This window comes from Onychomys torridus, chromosome 19, assembly GCF_903995425.1.
Source record: "Onychomys torridus chromosome 19, mOncTor1.1, whole genome shotgun sequence".
NCBI lineage: Eukaryota > Metazoa > Chordata > Mammalia > Rodentia > Cricetidae > Onychomys > Onychomys torridus.
The window spans coordinates 11,998,751-12,017,934 of NC_050461.1; the positions used below are offsets into that span (position 1 = coordinate 11,998,751).

A 19,184-nucleotide genomic window follows, 5' to 3' on the forward strand; every position below is an offset into this window, starting at 1 on the left:
ATCTCTGTGAGTTCAAGGTCAGCCTGGACTACAATGTGAGTTTCAGGACAGCCAGGGTTACATAGAGAAAAATCTGTCTCAAACAAACAAACATTTAAGACAGAGGTGGCATGCTTTTCTTGGCAGCCACTGAAGACACATCTTCATAATCTATGTGAAGCTTGGTAGTTACACTTTATCCTGTATGGGAAGAGGAACAACCAGAAAAAGGCAAGACTATGCATATACTGGTGAGAGGCAGGAGGTAGGCTGTGGTACTGAAGAGGCAGCCAAGGTAGGTCTAGCCGAGTAAGTAAGAGGTTCCTTGACGGGGCTGAGGAGAAACTGCAGATTCAAGATCCGAGAGAAGAGTGGAAGGGGAGTCGGAAGAGGCTGAATAAACACTCTGAGGTAGGGGCTAATGTGGCCAGTTTTGGTAACAGCTTGGTGGCTGAGAAGAGTGAGTGAGGCGAGCAAGGGAAAGAGCTGAACAGAGCGGAAGGTGTGTTGACCACACAGGACCTGGCAGGAACTGTAGGGGCTCTGGCTTTTCTCTTGAGTGCACTGGGGGCGGGAGTACTTTGATCAGAGCAGTGCCTGGTATGGTTTACATGCATACGGGTCTGGATGCTGTGCCCAGAACAGATGGTGAGGGGACAAAGTAGAAACAAGACTGGGCCGTGGTGGCGCATGCCTTTAATCCCAGCACTGGGCGGGCGGGGGGGGGGGTGGGGCAGAGCCAGGCGGATCTCTGTGAGTTCCAGCCCAGCCTGGTCTACAGAGTGAGTGAGATCCAGGACAGGCTCCAAAGCTACACAGAGAAACCCTGTCTGGAAAAACCAAAAAGAAGTAGAAACAAGGAGCCCTGTTTGGAAGCTGTTGCAGTAGCAGGCGCATTGACAGCGTTGCTGAAACTGCACCAGGAAGGAGACAGAGAGATGGGAGGGGCGGGGCTCTCATTTGTAATGGGACCCAATAATGTGCATGAGTGAATAAGGAAGAACAGCGGGCAGAGATGAAATTTTACAGCTCAGTATTTAAGGAAGGAGAGTTCACATCCACATGTAGGGGGAGGAACACAAAGGTTGAGAAGGTAAAAGAAACTTTAATGATTTCAGGACTGCGACAAAGGCTTAGAAGTATTACTGAAAGTAGATTATAGTAGACAGTTATAGTGCTGAACATTAAACACACACACACACACACACACACACAGACACACACACATGCACACATGCTCTCACGCATGCACGCACACACATTGTTAAGAGCAGCACTATTTTGATTGCCTTTAATGAAAAACCATTAGAAGTGGAAGTAAACAGCTGACTCAGCTCCTCTGAGAGCAACCCCTGGTTGCAGTGCATCTGGCAAGCTGGAGCATCTGATGCTGCAAGAACTCTCTTCCACGTGTGCACACGCATCAGCGAGAGCAGGTTCTACAAAGCAACCGTGCCTGGAGTTGTACATGCAGGGCACGAGGGAAACTATGACTTCCGCACGGTGGTAGCGGTTACCTGTTTATTTGTTTTAGGTTTTGAGGAATTCTTTCCTTTCTTATGAAGGAGGAACAGTGGCGACGACTCAATGGGACACTCGTACAGTGAAGTGTGGACCTTTTCAGAATAGCGCTGGAAATCTTCGACTTCCACATCTCTATCCAACCTGTGTGTGTAAAAGAAAAAAAAAATCATCCTAAAAATGCTGTCCATAATTACATAATGAAAACTATGGCAAAAACCTATGGCAGTGGAAATGTACGTATATACATCATCTTGAGTTTAACAGGAATCCTACAATTACCATTCTGTCAACTAACACTACTTTCTGGCACTCCACATTCTGACCGACAGGTGTCTTTTCTTCTAGACTCTGGATGTCTAGGACTATACCTGTGTCTCTTCGTCTGTGTTCAGTTTCTCCCTTGCTTGTTCTTGTATCCCCAGAGCCTCTGTTGTCTCTTAAGGATCTTGACCAGTGGCTTTGTTTAAAGTCAGGCATTACATTAAGAAGACCTTAAACTCTGAACAAGGATTTTGGTATGCTTATCTATAGTTTACTATTAATAGCCAGCACGAAAAGAACTGTATCATATTTATAGCTTGTTATACACCAGGTGCTGTACAAGGTACCTTAATATGTATTGTCTCATATATTTCTATGACAAGCCTACCAAGCAGGTGTTCTTGTTATCTATGTTTTGCAGGTGAAGAAATGAAAGCTTGCTTAGCCACAGCAATGTGGGAATTAAAGAGCAAGAGACTTACACACCCAAGTACATCAGTTGCTCAAGCACATGAACTTTTCATGACTAGCTGCTAAGGACTGTCAGGTTCATAGTTATCTATTTTACTAATGTAAACATTTCACTACGGTATTGATCATTATCAATCAGACATATTCGTGGGTGGAAAAAGAGCATACCTGGTAAAGTAGGCATTGCTTATGCATCCGGTGAAATTAGCATACTGGGGACTTATGGGTGAGCCTCCAAAGTAGAACTTCTTCTCGCTGGCTTGAGTCTGTTCTGCTTTCTCTTTGGTAGGATTCTTACTCCCAAGTCGGCTTTTGTCTACTATCAGTTCGTATCTGCAAAGGAAAGAGTCTTCACACACAGCACATTTTACCCCAATGCTACGTTTCACCAGACAGGCAGGCTTTCTCACAGGGGCGAAATGGCAGCTCTTCTTAATGAAAAGACAGATTCCTCAGGAGGCCCAGGAGGAAATGGCTAAATACGCCCGTGTGCAAGAAAGGCTCTCCAAACCAAGGTTGGAATTTAAGTCTCCACGGTGAGAGTTTTGTAGGGGGAACCAGAGCACACCTCTGGCAATCATCACATTTATGCGAGGCCAGTTTCCTTGCACAGCACACTGGGGCTGGTCACTGGAAACAGAGTCTACAGAAACTGTACCACCATTTGCTTTTGATGGGGGTGTTCTATACAAGGAGACAGGGCAGTGGCTGTCTTCATCAGAGGCTTACTTCTTACTCCAAAATATTTTGTTTTATGAAAAAGAAATTCAGTAATACAGATTTTAAAGATGAAGTCAGAGCTCTTAAAATGGGGTCATAAATGTAACATCCTTTACTGTTTAGGTCCCAAATCAGAACACAGCCAGGGTTTGCTGAACCCCTTCTCTGTGCCATACTCCATTCACCAAGTATGCACTGCCAGAGCAGAGATGGAAACTGATCTTCATATTGACCCCCTCCACCACCAAAGAGTCTGCATTCATTAAGCAACTTTCTGATGGTTTCTTTGGTATCTCTTGAATATGAATGGCATCCTTTTGGGAAGAAGGCAAGCTGTTCCTTCCCCCACTTTTGTGGAACACTAGAAAGGCTTAGGGGTAGCACTGACATTTGACAGGAGCGTACCCTGCAAATTAAGGTCCTGGTGGGAGGTAGAGAAAGGGAGGAGCTATATACCTCATGGGTGAGATGGAGGCAATGACGAAGTGGGGCAGTCCATCGTGGTACTGCTTGTCTGCTGACTTAACCTTGACGCCCTTTACATCCATGACGACAGTCCCATTGTCCAGTGAGATGGAAAACACATCAGACTGAAATACAAGCACATGCATTTAAGTGGGAATCTCAGGATAAAAACTGGACATGTTTTCAAAAGTCACCTCATGGTATTGCTTAATACCAGTGAGCAGAAAATTGGCCAGTAGGATAATTTCTGTGAATAGCAACAATTAAAACACTTCTGCCTGTGTTAATGATGCTTATAAAAGTAGACGTGTTTCAGGGCTGACTCAGTAGGTAAATGTGCTTGCCCTGAAAAGTCCAATAACCTAAATTCAGAACCCCAGAATCCCTGTAAAAACTGGATCCAGTTGCATGCGTCTGTAATACGGTACTACTGTAGTGAGATAGGAAGTGTAGACAGGAGTGTTGCAACCTGGAGTCCACATGGAAGTGTCAAAAGCAAGGGGGATCCTGCTACCTCCAAACACGGGGGTGGAAGGTGAGAACTCATGCCTGAGAGTTGTGCTTTGACCTCAACACATGGGAGGAATATACTTGTATTCTCACTCTGTCTCTCTCTCTGTCTCCCTCTGTCTCTCTGTCTCTGTCTCTGTCTCTGTCTCTCTCTCTCTCACACACACACAGAGTTCACTGGGAAAAAAGATACTCCCATATTTTGAACTGAAACTTCTTTGGTGATTTTGTCATGCCAAGAGATGGCTTAGTCTCAATGACTTTCCTGGCCTAAGCATTTCTACCAAATCAGTCTCATGTGATCCCTTTAAAAGAGAATATTTCAGCCTCCTGGAGGACGTAGCTAGATGAAGGAGCTGGAGTTAATTCACTAGTATGTTTTTTTAAACGCTTCACTTATTTGATACATTGAGATAGAAGAGACCTTTCGAGAAGCAGAAATTACTTCTTTTCTGAATTTGCATACTGCTTATTTTAAAACATTGGTGAATGATAACGTTTCCCTTTCTTTGCATGCACACTGACTTCTAAAGTCAGCTGCCTGTCCACAAACCCCAACTGCATACAAAAACAGCTGGCTGTAACAGAAAATGATTAAAGAACCAGGGTGATTGGAGGCAAGCTTTGAGGGCAAAAGTTCTACAAAATGCTTTCTGTAAGGTGCTACTGATTTAAATTACGTTGAAAATAAGTGGCAGAGCTAGGGGGATATTGCAGTCTACAAAGAGCTTGTTGTACAAGCATGGGGACCCCATTTGATCCCCATAGCCCATGTAAAGAGCCGGGCATGGTGGCACACACTTGTAATCCAAGCATTGGGGAGATGGAGACTCTGGAGCTCACTGGCTACACTGCCACTGAGACTCCTCAAAAACAAAACAAAACAAGCCCCAGGTGGATGGTACTTGAGGAAGAATGATACCCAAGGCTGTCCTTTGGCCTCCACATGCACAAGCACACATATGTATATGCACATGTTAACTCTCCCACTATATACAAACAAAGATGACAGATACAGGTATCTGTAAAAAGCAAAATTTATATAATAAGGCAGAGATACTGCAGCTGAATCTTAGCTTCGCCAAACCTCTACAGATCTTATTTGTTTTCATGGAAATGAAGATTGAACCAGGGCTTCGTGCATGTTAGGCCACTGCTCTGCCACTGAGCCACATACCCAGCTTTTTGACAAAAGTTTTGTAAGCTGTTGTAAATCCAAAGGCAAAGAAGAGTGTAACTTCTTTCTAATGTAGACATTAAATCACAAACTTCTTTCTAACGTGTAAATAATGCAGAAGCTATTGTCATTATGGTGCCATGGGTACTTTGGACAGGTTGTGAATATATGTGGTTTCCTTCATGAAGCAATATCCTAAAATGTTTAAGACAAAATACACATGAATAGGAAGGATATCTAGTACATTGAAATATTGGTCTCGAGATGGTAAAACAAGGAAGTGGTGATATATGGTAATAGTCTTCCTTATAAAGACATTAAATAATAGATTTAATAGTCCTGACAGCTTCTATATTTTGAGACTAGCAGACATGAACAAAAATGATATTTTCAAATGTCTGTGCCAACTGCAATGTCAAGTGAAAAACGTGTAATGTCACTGAGTGACAGAGTTAGAGGTACTGCTAGCACTACTGTGGTTTGTTGCCATATTAAAAATAGAAGAGAATGTTATTTCAGCTGGAGAAAATAAAGATGGAATTTTTCACAATTGAGTCGATAGATTCTTTGAATTCTGCCCATCAGCTCCCGAGGGGCAGAATGGAATGCCATGCTAAGATATGTCTGTGGTTGCAAAAGTGGCTGCATGTTATGGAGGCAACCAACTGCTTTTTGGCGGGATTTAAGGCCTGCGCCATAGAAGGAAACACACGTCTACTATGGTCAATCTGGCCGAGAACCTATGTCTGGGTAGCTCACTGGCCCCAGCAGTGAACTTACCATTATCGCTCAGCTAAACAGACATAGTATCATCTAACTGCCCTCTGAATTCTTATCTCAATACCCATAAGTTATTATGGTTCTCAGATGTCCTCAGAGAAGTTTCTTTGTGCAGTGGAGGGCAGTTAACTCAGAAACTCACAACTAGTCAAAGTGTTCAGAATGTAAGTTCATGGGACAATTGTGTCACTCCCCTCCCCATGAGGCTCCTGGACCATTGAGGGAGGGGGAGGGAAACACTGTAGGAGCCAGAGGTTGGGGAAGTCTGAAGTCAAAGTGTTATCTACACTCATGAGCTCATGGCACCTGTGATTGCCTTAACAGGGCCTGCAAAACATCAAGCCAGTCAACATTCTAGCATGAGAGGAAGGGGTTCATGAACCCCATCCGAACTGAGGAGGTGTGGTCTGTTGATGGCTTCTCCAGGAGGGAGTCCATTTTCTTTAAAGGTATGGCCTCTGGTAGGTCAATGTTCCAGTGGATGGCCTCATACCCAGGAGTACATGGGCAGCACAAAATGGACTTGGACTTGAATGGTTTTATATATATTAAAAAGAGGACACTGGTTGGGGGTGGGGAGGGAGGTGGGATGAAACAGGAAGAGTTAGGGGAAGGAATGTGTGTGTGTGTGTGTGTGTGTGACTATGATCAAATACATCGTATAACATTCTCAAAGTATTAAGATAATTATATTTAAAATATGTGTATTACATATTTAGCATCTGATAGTCTCTGTGTATTTGTGAGTCAAAATCTGAATTAAAAAAATTCACTTTTAACATGCATAAAACTTGTTTTCTGATAGACAAAGCAGCTACACCAAGTGTCCTCAGAGGGAAGCAAGTACTTACCCCTGCAGCATAGTAGAACAGTAACCCATTTGGCTGCAGCGTTCGGAAATTGAAACCTCCTTCAAAGCCATCAAAGAAAGATATTTTCTGAACTGAAGCAATAAAACTTTGCCCGTTGAAATATGCTCTGCGAGATATCTGTATGAGGAAAGGGAAATACAGTGCTTTTGGTAACTGTGGAACATGTGTGTCAGTTTTCGTATACAAAGAGCCTCGCCTGCTGTGTAAGCTGTTTGTGTTTCCGGTTTGTTTTTGCTGGAATTCAGGCCTGCTAGCTTTCCTCCTGTGTTCCTACAGCAGCTGGGTTTCAGCTCCCCCATTTCTTACACCTGAGTGACCAATAGCATTTGAGTAGCCTCTCTGGGCTTTGGATGCCCCACCCACTGGAAACTGGAGCAGCCGTACAGGTGACAGGGGAGTCCCACAAGCCCTTCTAGTTTAATGAGTTTTCCTTCTCCTGGCAGCAGAGAGGCACCCGGAGAAGCAGAAAAGGGTTGATCTAGCTGTAGAAAGTGCGATGTTTACCTGGGAAAAAGCTCTTGACTGAATGGTACTTACCAGAGAGTCTTCTGGGCATCCATAACCAACTCCTAGGGTTTCTGTCTGCTCCAGTAAATTGAAATCTTTCTTTTGGAACTGGAAACCCTTCATGCATCCCCTGAAGTTGATATCTAGGGGAAGATGTGCTCTTAGGGCCCTGGAAAAGGAAATCAGTCCTCACTGGCATAGCTGTGCTGGTAAGCTACACGGCATAAATACTAGAGCTCTGCTTACTTACAATCCTAGTGCCTTTAAAACCATTCCCGGTCTCATGCTTGTTTCGGATAAACACACGGCTGTGTCAAACCCTCATGTGGAGCAGACTGAGCTCCAAGTCAAGACAACTTGCTTACCTCTTTATAAGTTCTCAAAAAGTTTTAACTTACATTATCAATTGCTATCTTTATAACAATCAAGTGACATAGATGGAAATGTTAGTATTTTTTTAATAGAGTCTTGAGATTGAACTGATGTGTTACAGATAAAAAAATACTCGGCTACTGGAAATTTTATAGAAATCACAAAAGCAAATTTATCCTCTTACATCATAAATACCAAGTTAGGATTTGAACTCGGGTTTTCAGCCATCTACTAATGGGTTTGGCCTTATTTATAGCGTATTCTAATCAAGGGAAGCTAGAGGTGGGTCTTAGAGAATGTCAGACTGCTGGGTCCCAGGGCATGCACAGGTCTGCACCAGATGGGCTCCTAGAGCTGAAAGGAGACATGGGCACAAGCTCTCACCCCTAACCCAGAAGCCATCTCCAGTTGATAGCCACTGGCAAGTGAAAAATTAGTTTCATTGGGGATACAAACCACTATTAAGGGAAGGCTCCATGCCCAGCAGTATATGGCCAACACAAAATGAATTCAGTAACATTGCTGGAGGTTCTTTGTTTCATAATGTTAACTCAGGGCACTTAAAAACAACAACAACAACAACAAAAAAACCCAAAACAAACAAAAAAAAAACCTTCACAGGTGCTTTGAAAGTATCTCTCTCTATATCACAGTTTACAGTTTTGTGATTTTTAGGGGATTTCTGTGTGTGCCAACATGTGTGTCTGCATCTATATGTGTTTCTTGTGCTTTTTCTTTGGCCTTTTTCTTGTTTGGTCATTTTGTCCTATTGTGATTTGTTTGTTTTTGTTTTATCTTATTTTATTATTATTCCTTAGAAGCCTGTTTGTTTTCTAACAAGAGACAGAAAGGGTCTGGGTGGGAAGGGAGGTGGGGAGGATTTGGGAGGAGGAAAGAGATGGGAAACTACCACAATATATTGCATGAAAAAAACTATTTTCATTAAAAAGTGAAAGTAAGAAAGGTTTTATTTTTCTGATCAGGGATGGCACTCCACTCTTTGTCCCTGTCTTTCCTGGCATGTAGGAGGTGCCCAAGACCATGTCATTTGGTCCTGAATGGATGAATTTGGTTTGGACCAAAGCACAGTGGGTTAAGTATGACAAATGGCTCTGCTGTGTTCTTCCCTCCCAGGTCAGAGCTGGAGGGCTGTGCTACCCAGCAGGCAGACAGTGGTCACAGGTCCCACAGGACACGGGTGGAGGATTCGAGAGGGAGTTTAGTTTGAAAAAAAACTTGGGGAGCCTTCTTTAGATATGATACTTTGCAACACAAAAGGATTTGACTCAAAATAAATGAGAACTTTATAACAATTGAAATCTTACACACACACACACACACACACACACACACACACACACACACACACTGCCTTCTGAGGCAATCATTCACACAGCACTATATTTACTCAGAAGATTGAATGCTATCAGAGAAAGGTGTTTCTGTTAGATGAGGGGTGGATTCTACCAGCTCTCACTTGAGTTGGGGATTTTTCCCCCGTTTTAAATGCTGGGGCCTGGCTTCAGAGCCGTCTGAATTTTAAAAAAGCAAGTGGCTTTGTGAATAACACTTTCCAGGTTACTCTAACAGGAACCACTATGCAAGATTATCTCAAAGTTGCTTTTAAGCTTTAAGGATTTGTTTCTATGGATTTATTTATTTTGAGATTTACTTTTTTCAATTTTTTATGTATGGGTATTTTGCCTGTGTGTATGTCTATGCACCATGTGCATGGATCATGGAGGCCAGAAGAGGGTGTTGGATCCCCTTGGAACTGGAGTTACAGATGGTTGTGAGCTGCTGTGTAGGGATGGGGAATCAAATCCAGGTCTTCTGGAAGAGCAGCCAGTGCTCTTAACCACTGATCTATCTCTCTAGCTCTGTTTCTATGAACTTAATGCACAGTAAGAGCTGAATTTTTGAATTCACTCGAACAGTGTGTCAGTGCACACAAACCATGGCCTCTGGTATACCCTCCAGAATGTACATGTGGTCAGTCACAACTGAAGAGTTCAAAATAAGTTCCAAGACTAAATGAAAAGTAAAAGTATACATGCCGTTTCATCTTCACATGATACGTTATGCTCTCCTCCTCCTCTCCTTGAGAAATACTGTAGGAGACTGTGCTCTAAAATAATGTCCTATTAATGAAATCTGTAAATTACACACAGGAGATGCTGATTTAAGGAGGTCAAAGGGTTGGCTGCAGGGGGCCTGCAGGTCCACGGATATGTTTATCCATACCTGTGCAGGTGTGTAAAAATAGTGAGCAAGGATGCTCAAGCCTCTCATCAGACCTCTCCTGGGTATTGAAAACTCATCAGTTGATTATGATCCGTGGAAAGCTGTGTAATGAAAGGGCTGTACCTGGACTGTAAAACTTCTTGGGGGGCCCCTCCAATGTAGATGTCTGTGAAAGGTATTTTCTTCTTTTCATTATCCATGCTCTTGACATGCCGTCTGTCCACCACCAAAATCATTTTCTTGTCGTTGTGGTAAATGATTGAGATCTGGAAGAAATAAGGCATTGTAAGCCTGTTTAACAATTAGGTTTTTTTAAAATAAAATTTTAGTATATTTTAACTATCCTGCTTTTAACCACCTGTGTTCTTCCTTGTTCATAAGATAGGGAATAGGTTTTTCCTCTTATTCACGTTACGAAAACTATGGTTTTATGTGATGTGAACTAGCAGTTTATATTTCTGAGGGAAGGATCCAGCCCTTTCTGGGAAAAGAACTAACCCAGGCTAAATTTTTCTAGGAGTCCTGTTATTTTTGTTTGTTTGTTTGTTTTCTCCTGCCTCTTCTGAGGGGATCTACAAAGAACTTAAAAGCATCTATCTTCTTTAAAAAATTTAAAAATGCTTGGTTAAGGTATCACTGATTACAAAATTGCCCATATTTAAACAGGTTATATAATTTGTTAAGTTTAGACACATGAAAACACCCACTATATCACCAGCCCAATCAAGTTAACAATATCTAATATTTCTTAAAATTTCATGGCTTCATTGCACTCCCATTGTAGGGTCTCTCCCTCTCTCTCTCTCTCTCTCTCTCTCTCTCTCTCTCTCTCTCTCTCTCTCTCTCACACACACACACACACACACACACACACACTCACTCTCTCTCTAACACATACATGATAAGATCTGTCCTCTTAACTGAAAGTATTTTCTTTTGTGGTGCTGGGAATGGAACCCAGGTCTTATGTGGGTGCATGGATGTGCATGACTCTCCCTGCACAAGTGTTTAAAATAGCAAGCCTGTCATTTGCCCAGGACAGTGCTCCATCACTGAACTACATGTTCAGCAACAAATTCTAATAATTGGTATTTGTACTAGCATCATGTTATTTAGCAGATCTCTAAAATTTATTCATCTACCACAGCAAAAACTGTTTACACATTGGGCAACTCCTCACTTTCCAGTCCCTCTAGCCCCTGGGCAGCACCATTATGTGCTTAAGCAGGTGCTTTCTGAATTGTAGAGTGCATGCTACCAACGTGTCAGTTTTGGGTACCATTTCTGTATTATTTTGAATTACTAGATTTGCATAAATAAATATGAAATTATTGTTTAAAAGACAGTGGGCAGTTCTAGTGAATCTGCCAAAATGTCAGTTAAACACACAGTTGAGTTCTTTTATTGAAAGCCTCTGGACACTGAACTGAAAAGGGAAAAACGGCTAACTAGCAACTGCATCTGTGTTCAACTTTAAAGATATTACATCTTTTATATGACTTACTAAATTATATATTTAAAGTTGTTGAAGATGTAGATGAAGGGCATTTTCAACAGACCATAAAATGGTTTAAGACTAACAAACATACTTTTGGGATCCTCTTCATGAGGAAAATCACTAGGCATTTCTATATTCTAGAGAACAAGTTCAAGAGAAAATTCTATATTTACTTATATAACCTCCTTCTATTAATGAGGCTCAAAATATAAGTAATAAGGGCTTTGTAGCTGCATTCTAATGTGTTCAACACACACACACACACACACACACACACACACACACACACACAGTATTTTGTCAGTCTGCTTTTATAATCAAGACATTTAAGATTAACAAAGATACTTTTGGTCTATGAACTCCTTTTAAGGAAAAGGGAACTTCCAGTGACTCTTTTGTTAGAAATTTCAACATGTGTTTTCCTGGGGTGGGTAGATGAGAGGGCACATGAATTGTTTTCCAGATGTGGGTATATTAATTTATTATCCTACTCACTACATTTGGCCACCTGGTCTAAGTGTTAAAACCCAAACCCATCCAAAGTACAATGACTGTACCTCATGGTATTTTGCGTCATTAATCTGGGCTTTTTTCAATGTGTCCTCAAGATGCACAGGGCCGTTGCTGAATCCAAAGTCATAGAACACATGTAGGTAGCCGTTGCGCATTTCTAGGCTGAAAAACATGCTCTGGAGAGAGAAAAAAAACATAAGATAGGAGCATCCACTCTTATGAAATAGTCAGATTTAGTTGAATTTGAGAAATGACATTACAATTCTTTATTAATGGAATTCCTTGAAAATTAGTCTCATGAAATTCTTATAAGTAAAATGACAATTATGTCTCCATCAGCACTTACTTCTTACATGTTAATAAAAGCACTGATATTTTTGTAAAATTTGAAATACCTATCTTCTTTTGTTTTTATGTTACCCTACAAACAACTGCATGGAAAAACAAGTCACAATATTGACCTTAAATTCTTCAAGACAAAGTAGAATATACCATGTTTTTTCAACTGCCTTGTTGTTAAGCAACTTTTGAAAATATAATAGCCCCAAAGATGCAAATGTATTTATTTAAGGATGAAAATTGGTAATACTGAAAAGTCATTTCGAAGTAGGCTAAAGAGTTCCTCCAAAGTGCCAACAAATATGGATATAGGCAAAAGAAGGTCATTTCTGTATTGAGCGAATAGATTTGGATAAATGAAGACAGAATTAGAATGAACTTGGGTCAGATGATGTTAAAGAATAGAAATAATTCAGCAACTGTCAAATAACTTGCTGGCTGGGTTTTCTCATTTCAGAAGATGGTTCATAGATACAAGAATTGAATGAATTTGGAAAATAAAGTATCATTGTAAAGTCTTCATTCTAAAGTGATCTCTTGAATGGAGTTTGTGTATTTCTTGACATGGGGAACAATCTCTTAAGGTTGAGGGAAAAGGTTTTAATTTTTATTTATGTTAATTAAAAAAATCTGAAATATTCTGGGCGTGGTGGCACACACCTTTAATCCCAGCATTCAGGTAACAGAGGCAGGTGGATCTCTGTGAGTTCTAGGGAAGCCTGGTCTACAAAGTGAGTTCCAGGACAGCCAGGGCTACACAGGGAAACCCTGTCTTGAAAAACCAAACCAAACCAAACCATACCAAACCAAACCAAACCAAACCAAACCAATCCAAACCAAACCAAACCAAAACAACCCACCAGAAAAAAAATCAAAAGCCCAAAACCCAACCTAAATATAGAAAGCAATCTTTGATATAGACTATTGATCCTGTGTCTTCATTTCATGGTTGTACCAGACTTTCATAGATTTCACATGGCTGGTGAGGCTTCCTGAATTGAAGGGCCCAAGGTGTCCTCTTTGGGCCTATCTGTGGGGGTTTATAGGTTATATGACTTAAAAAAATAGAATTTTGACAATCATTTTGTACTGAGATGTGGAGTGATATGAAAATATTTTGGGGCAGGTAGGTGTCTGCTGGTTACTTCCTGTGAAGTTTTGACAATACTTTAAAAGATATTTTCTTTGTTATGAAATGTGTTGTTTTAAATTGTTGAACTTTATATGTGATGACAAATATCTTTCAGTAGCATGAAACCTGGCTATTTCAAAAACCAGAGTTAAATATGCCACCTCAAGATAAAGGGAATTATACCATGGATGAGAAAGTAGCATTCTCTCTCTCTCTCTCTCTCTCTCTCTCTCTCTCTCTCTCTCCCTCCTTCCCTCCCTCCCTCCCTCCCTTCCTTCTCTCCTTCCTCTCTTTCTCAGAAAGTATACTATAGATAAAAATGGTGTCTGAAAACATTTTGGGGATGTGTTTTTCTGTTGTTAAATGATTTTGGTGATGAAAACAATGTAAATGTACTATCTATCAAAAACTCTTATTTTGGAACACTCAGGCTCTAGAGAGGGGGAGAGAACGGAGGGGAGAGTGGTACCAGGAACGGTGGGTAAAGACAACCCATGTCTGGTTTGTGCAGGTGTGGAAATGCCACAGTAACTCCCATTAGTTGGTACAATTAGTGTTTTTTTTTTTTTTGTAAACTCTCTCCCATCTTTTACATCTGTACTATTTTTTCCATCTTTGGAATATATATTGATTTTTCAGCAGCAGCAGCAGTTTTATATGTCCACAGAAAATCGCAGCACAATTGAGTGACCGTATCAGCTTGTGGAAAGCTCCAGTTTCTGGTCACGGTGTTAAGTCATACCTGTACTTTCAAAGTTTTTTTATGAGAAAAGATTTCTAATCTGTTTTAAAAATCTTTCAAAGAAGTCGTTTAGTGGCTTGGAGCAATTTTATTAAAGTTTACAAGGTAATATAGTATCTGATTTGCTCAGAGGAACTGACATGGGGCAGAAAATGAATCAGGCAAGTCAGAAAGATTACCTGGGCCAGGTGGAGCATGAAATTTAAAAATGTGTGTGATTTAGTAGGTACAGCTAATAATATATGCCATATATATGTAATTACATTTTATTTGGGAAGGAATTCTACCTAGTTTTGATAGCCAATAAAACAGTAACGATAAAAACTGGGGTTAGGATGTCATTTTTGAATCACTGTATCACAAAGAGTAGAAAAAGAAATTGAGGAACAGTACACTATATTACATCTTTCTCACTAACATTGTTACTATTAATAAGATATTTTTAGCAAGTTTAGGTTTCTATATTATTAGTAAATGAAAATAAATTCCATTTTATTTAAAATAAATATTTATATTTAGATTTTTATATTTACATTTATATATTTATATTTAATTAACATATATTTATATTAATTAAAAAATTTATTTAATATTTTTCATTGATTTTCTTATGACTTTTGAGTGTTTCACAACATGCTTATGCCTGCATTTGCCACATACATATTAATTACAAGGAGAAATATCTTAATATAGACCAGATCTTAGTGCTGAGCTTTTTTTCAAGTTTTTTTTTTATTATGAAAGGGTATATATATATTGAAGTGTGGAGAAGTGCCTCTCAGGACTGCTTTTATTTAATGCTGTCAGAACTTCCCTGGAGAAAAATAAATCCAATTTTCCTTTTTAGACTAGATATTCATTTTGATGGCATGGTGCACCAGCCCGGTGGGGGGGAGGGTCCTGGAAAAATTAATAGAGGAGAGCAAAGGAAACACCGTGGAGTAAGTAAGACTTCCATGTTTACCTACCCCGTTGACCATCAGAAGCACGAGGCCGTTGTCAGCTGGTGTTCGAACTTCGATGTCAAAACGAGTCACCTGGCCAAATTTCCCTCTCCTTGTGATGTCCCTCACCACAGCATAACTGGAGCCGTCGAAGAAGTAGCTGGCAGCCCGACTCTGAGTGAAGGCCAGCTTATCCCTGAAATGGAACACAGGGTCACACGGATGCTACAGATTTGGTTACCCTTCTCAAGTGAGACCTGTGAACCCATTTTTAGAATATCTTCTGTTGTCCTGGTGGCATGTAAGTGAAGCCCTGTTGTCCACGGGAAGATAAAATATTTATAGATGAATCAAATGGACTGTTTTAAATGAGTTTCTTCTCCATCCTATACTAGGATAGTTGAAATATTCTAGGAAACCCCTGACCTTAGAATCCTAAATCAAATTCAAAAGGAAAAAGAAAAATTAATTTTAATGGTGTGCATGCTCATCTGTGGCAGAGGAAAACAGAACATTTTGCAGGCCTGACACTCACACAGCTTCACACATACTACTTTTTCCTGTCCACTGCCCGTGCCTGACTATTGAAGGTGTTCAAGCTCCTAACAGTCTCTTACCTGGCACAGGGCACTGACTTAGACGGATCCATATTATAGATGTGCTTGAAGTTGTACAGACTGATCACGTCATTGTTCAGAGTGGCCAGTTCTAGGCAGCCTGAGTAGCTGGGCAGGTTTAAGCTGGCAGGGAGCTGTGCGACAGAGAGATGAAATCAATTACCCCATAGTCATGTTGCACACGGACACTTTGGAACAGGGCATCAGAGGGACCCATCCACTGACATGAACATCTCTTCCGTACCAGAGCTTGCTTCAGTATGCCAGGTCACTTATGTAAACAGTGATTTGTCAGTTTCACATATCTTTGTGGAGAATGGGTGTTGACTGGCTATGGACTGTGTATACTACATACCTTAATAACAAATTCACAGTGAAAACCATTGTCACACCAATTCTGTGAAGTGGGTATTCCTGGTCTCATACAAAGGTAGGATAATTGTCAAGAGAGGGTCAACAATGTGCCCACAACTGTAAGCAACAGTCCTCGAATGGAAGGCCCAATATCGACTTCTCATCTCTTGGGCCCCTCCTTTACCCACTCTTCATCAGGTCTCATATTCTCCCTTAGATCTTACCCTTTCTCATCTTCTATGTTTTATATTGTGCTTGCATATTTCAGGTAACAGTATTTGAAGCTGCCATGTGCAATGCTGAAATCTAGATCCAAGCCAGTGGCATTCTAGGGCACAAACATTCTAGTAGTAGAGAATACTAATTCTTACCTGGGAGTACTATTTATTACCTTTACATTATGACATTACAAAATGTCATTACAAAATTACAGTTTTCTGTAATACATATTTTTTGTAATGACATTTAATTACCAAGTGATATTAGTTAATCTTCAAGCATTTACTGTGACTTGAACGTATCAGACATTGAAAATATGGGTAGTAGAGACCAGATTGAGACACCAGACTAACAGATAAATTCTGGTCCAGATTTCTACCACCTATTGAACCGAGCTCTTGAAGTAGTACCCGACTCCTCACTCCCAGTCATTTAGGGTTTAGAGGTTTATAAAAGAGCCACAGCAGATTTGCACTAAGCCAGCTGTATAGCTTACCTTGAAGTTGGCAGGCACCCCACCAACGTAAAACACAGTGTCCTCGGGGACCAGATCCAGCAAGGAGTCATCTCCTGAAACCTCCCCCTTCTTAATAAACTTTTCTTCTGCTGTGCTGCTGAGGCTGGGCACTGTCAAGAACACCTTTCCGTGTTTCCCTACCCTGGTGACAGAAAGGGCGGTCACTCTTCAGCGTGGCCATTTGTAGAAAATACATTCATTGTGTCAAAATGTCACTCCATAAAAAAAAATAGGTGTTTGATTGTAGCATACTGTTGCACAATACAGAATATGCACTACTGAAGGAAAGTAGAAAGACAGACATCTTAATTTTAAAATTTAACTTACAGCGAGGTAAAACCATCCGATAATCAGGTTGCTGTTTAGAAATAACCATCTTTTTTTCTAGTATTTACATTTCACTCAGGTGTTTGGGAAGGAATATGGGAACAGTGGAAGAACAGGAGTAAGACAAATGCACATCACATCTATGAGAAGACTCGTGTGTGTGTGTGTGTGTGTGTGTGTTCAATAGACTTCTTAGGAAATGTGCACATCAGCTGCTTGTCATGGATTTGCCTTACCTCTCAATCTTGACAATACTAAAGTAAGCAGGCCAGGAGCTGACAGGCTTGGAATCCAGGGGAATCTCCACGTCTTTGGTCCCCAAGTTATAAACATATACCAGGTTATCATTTTTGATTGCAAGACCCATGTACTCCTTTTTGGCCTGAAAGATCAAGAAGTCACTTCAATAAAATCAATTTAATCCACACAAATGGTATCATCTGTTTTGTTTCTGCAAAGCACAATTACAGGTCCAAAGAGCTGCTGCATACAAGCAACTTCCAGCCCTAATTGCCCCTCCAAGCTGCTGCTAGACTGGCATCTGTTCTTGGTTTCCACCCTCCCTGGGTCTGCATCAGAGTGTGCTGTCCCTGTGCTATCTCTAAGGGCTTGCTACACTGGTGGAGGGTGAGGAGAGAGAAGAACTACTGGAGGCTTATGGGAATGTGATGGCTACTGGAAGTGTGCCAGCATTGTCAGGTTAGCGTAGGGATCCTGTACCTTGACAAAACCAGTCCTTATGCATTTTTAAACAGGATTCAGCAATGACAAACAGAGGCTATAGTTATTCCAAAGGCCTTTCAAATGCTTTGTTCAGATTCAATCAAGTTAGTGATGAGATGCTGCTAGGAAGCAATCCCCAAAATATGCCCCTTACTCCTGGAATCTCTTGCCCTTCAGTCACAGCTTGTGTCCCACCATTAAAATGATTTCTGGCCCTCACTATCACAGTGGAAGCTTGCTTGCTTTTTTCAACAGCTTTGTTCAAGGCAGAGGGCAACACTATCTCTGCTGAACCCTCTGCTATGCGCTTACGTTTTTACTTCCGAGGTAGAGGACAAACTGGTCTGCTGCCCCGCTCCCAGCCTGCTCTGGCTGCTTTGTGGGAGGCTTCATGTACAAGCTGATGGAGGTGAAGGCCTTCAGGTCATCCACGCTGACTTTGGGGTGCACTTCAACAGCCGACTGGCCATCAAACATCATGGAGACTTGGATCTGGAATTATATAAATTGTTCATTAAAAGTGCTCTGAAAAAAGGGGGCAGAATGCTCTCCCACAGTTTCTGGAGGAACCTCTACTTGCCTCCATCTCTTTTTTTATTTACACATTAACTGGTTTAGTTAGAGGAAGAATTTAGGGCAGATTACAATGTGATAGCTTTAGACTAAACTGGGCTGAAGAAAGCACAAGACTAAACGAAGACCAAGTAGATCTGAGGATGAGGACAGACATGACTCCCATGGTGAACTACACATACCCTCAGGTTGGTGAACTAAACAAGGTGAAGGGACACTTGACTGGTCTTACAATTCACAGTGGCTCTACAACGCACAGAAGAATTAGTTGTTTGGAGAAGTATAACTCATCTTGGGCACTAAAGCGGCTGGAACTCTTTCCCTAAGGTCCTAATAAAAGCAGTCCAGAGTAAAGCTGTGGGCAGCATCCTGACCACACCCATGCAGAGTCTAGGCATGGCCTCCGACTTTCACACCTGCCATTTCACTTAGTGACTAGGCAACTCTAAGTTAGCCACTCAGGATTCTTCTGTAAAATGGCATAGTAAACAGGCTGTGGGAAATAAGGGGTAACGTAAAGCGCATTCCAGCCTCTGGCTCTCTCCCTGTAATAGTTGTAGTAAGAACTTCCTTAAGCCATTTCCTGTAATGTTTCTCAGAGAGGCAAAGCACAGTTTCAGCATTTTTTTAGAGGCCCAAGATGACACAAGGAACTGATTTGATTTGCGAGAGGTTTTTGGGGAGCATTTGACAATGTGCATGTTCACACTGTCCGTACAAACCTCTCTGAATAATTAGATGTATTTATATCATTTCACATTGATTTGGCTGATGTCAGTTAGCTTGAGGGTCTCTAGTCCCAGC

The 19,184-nt window shown here is 41.1% G+C and overlaps 1 protein-coding gene across 2 annotated transcripts in view; it reads right to left on the reverse strand.

Moving 5' to 3' along the window:
• Lama4 (laminin subunit alpha 4) overlaps window positions 1-19,184 on the reverse strand; it is a 148,957-nt gene that overhangs the window by 21,749 nt on the left and 108,024 nt on the right. For both annotated transcript variants that reach the window (XM_036169087.1, XM_036169086.1), the window contains exons 19-30: window positions 18,120-18,299; window positions 17,321-17,466; window positions 16,737-16,899; window positions 15,668-15,801; window positions 15,075-15,246; window positions 11,938-12,069; window positions 10,006-10,148; window positions 7,297-7,435; window positions 6,739-6,876; window positions 3,412-3,545; window positions 2,404-2,568; window positions 1,497-1,644 (exon numbers count right to left, since the gene is read on the reverse strand). In XM_036169087.1, the coding sequence (XP_036024980.1) occupies window positions 1,497-1,644; window positions 2,404-2,568; window positions 3,412-3,545; window positions 6,739-6,876; window positions 7,297-7,435; window positions 10,006-10,148; window positions 11,938-12,069; window positions 15,075-15,246; window positions 15,668-15,801; window positions 16,737-16,899; window positions 17,321-17,466; window positions 18,120-18,299 (1,794 nt within the window). The remainder of the gene's footprint in view (window positions 1-1,496; window positions 1,645-2,403; window positions 2,569-3,411; window positions 3,546-6,738; window positions 6,877-7,296; window positions 7,436-10,005; window positions 10,149-11,937; window positions 12,070-15,074; window positions 15,247-15,667; window positions 15,802-16,736; window positions 16,900-17,320; window positions 17,467-18,119; window positions 18,300-19,184) is intronic.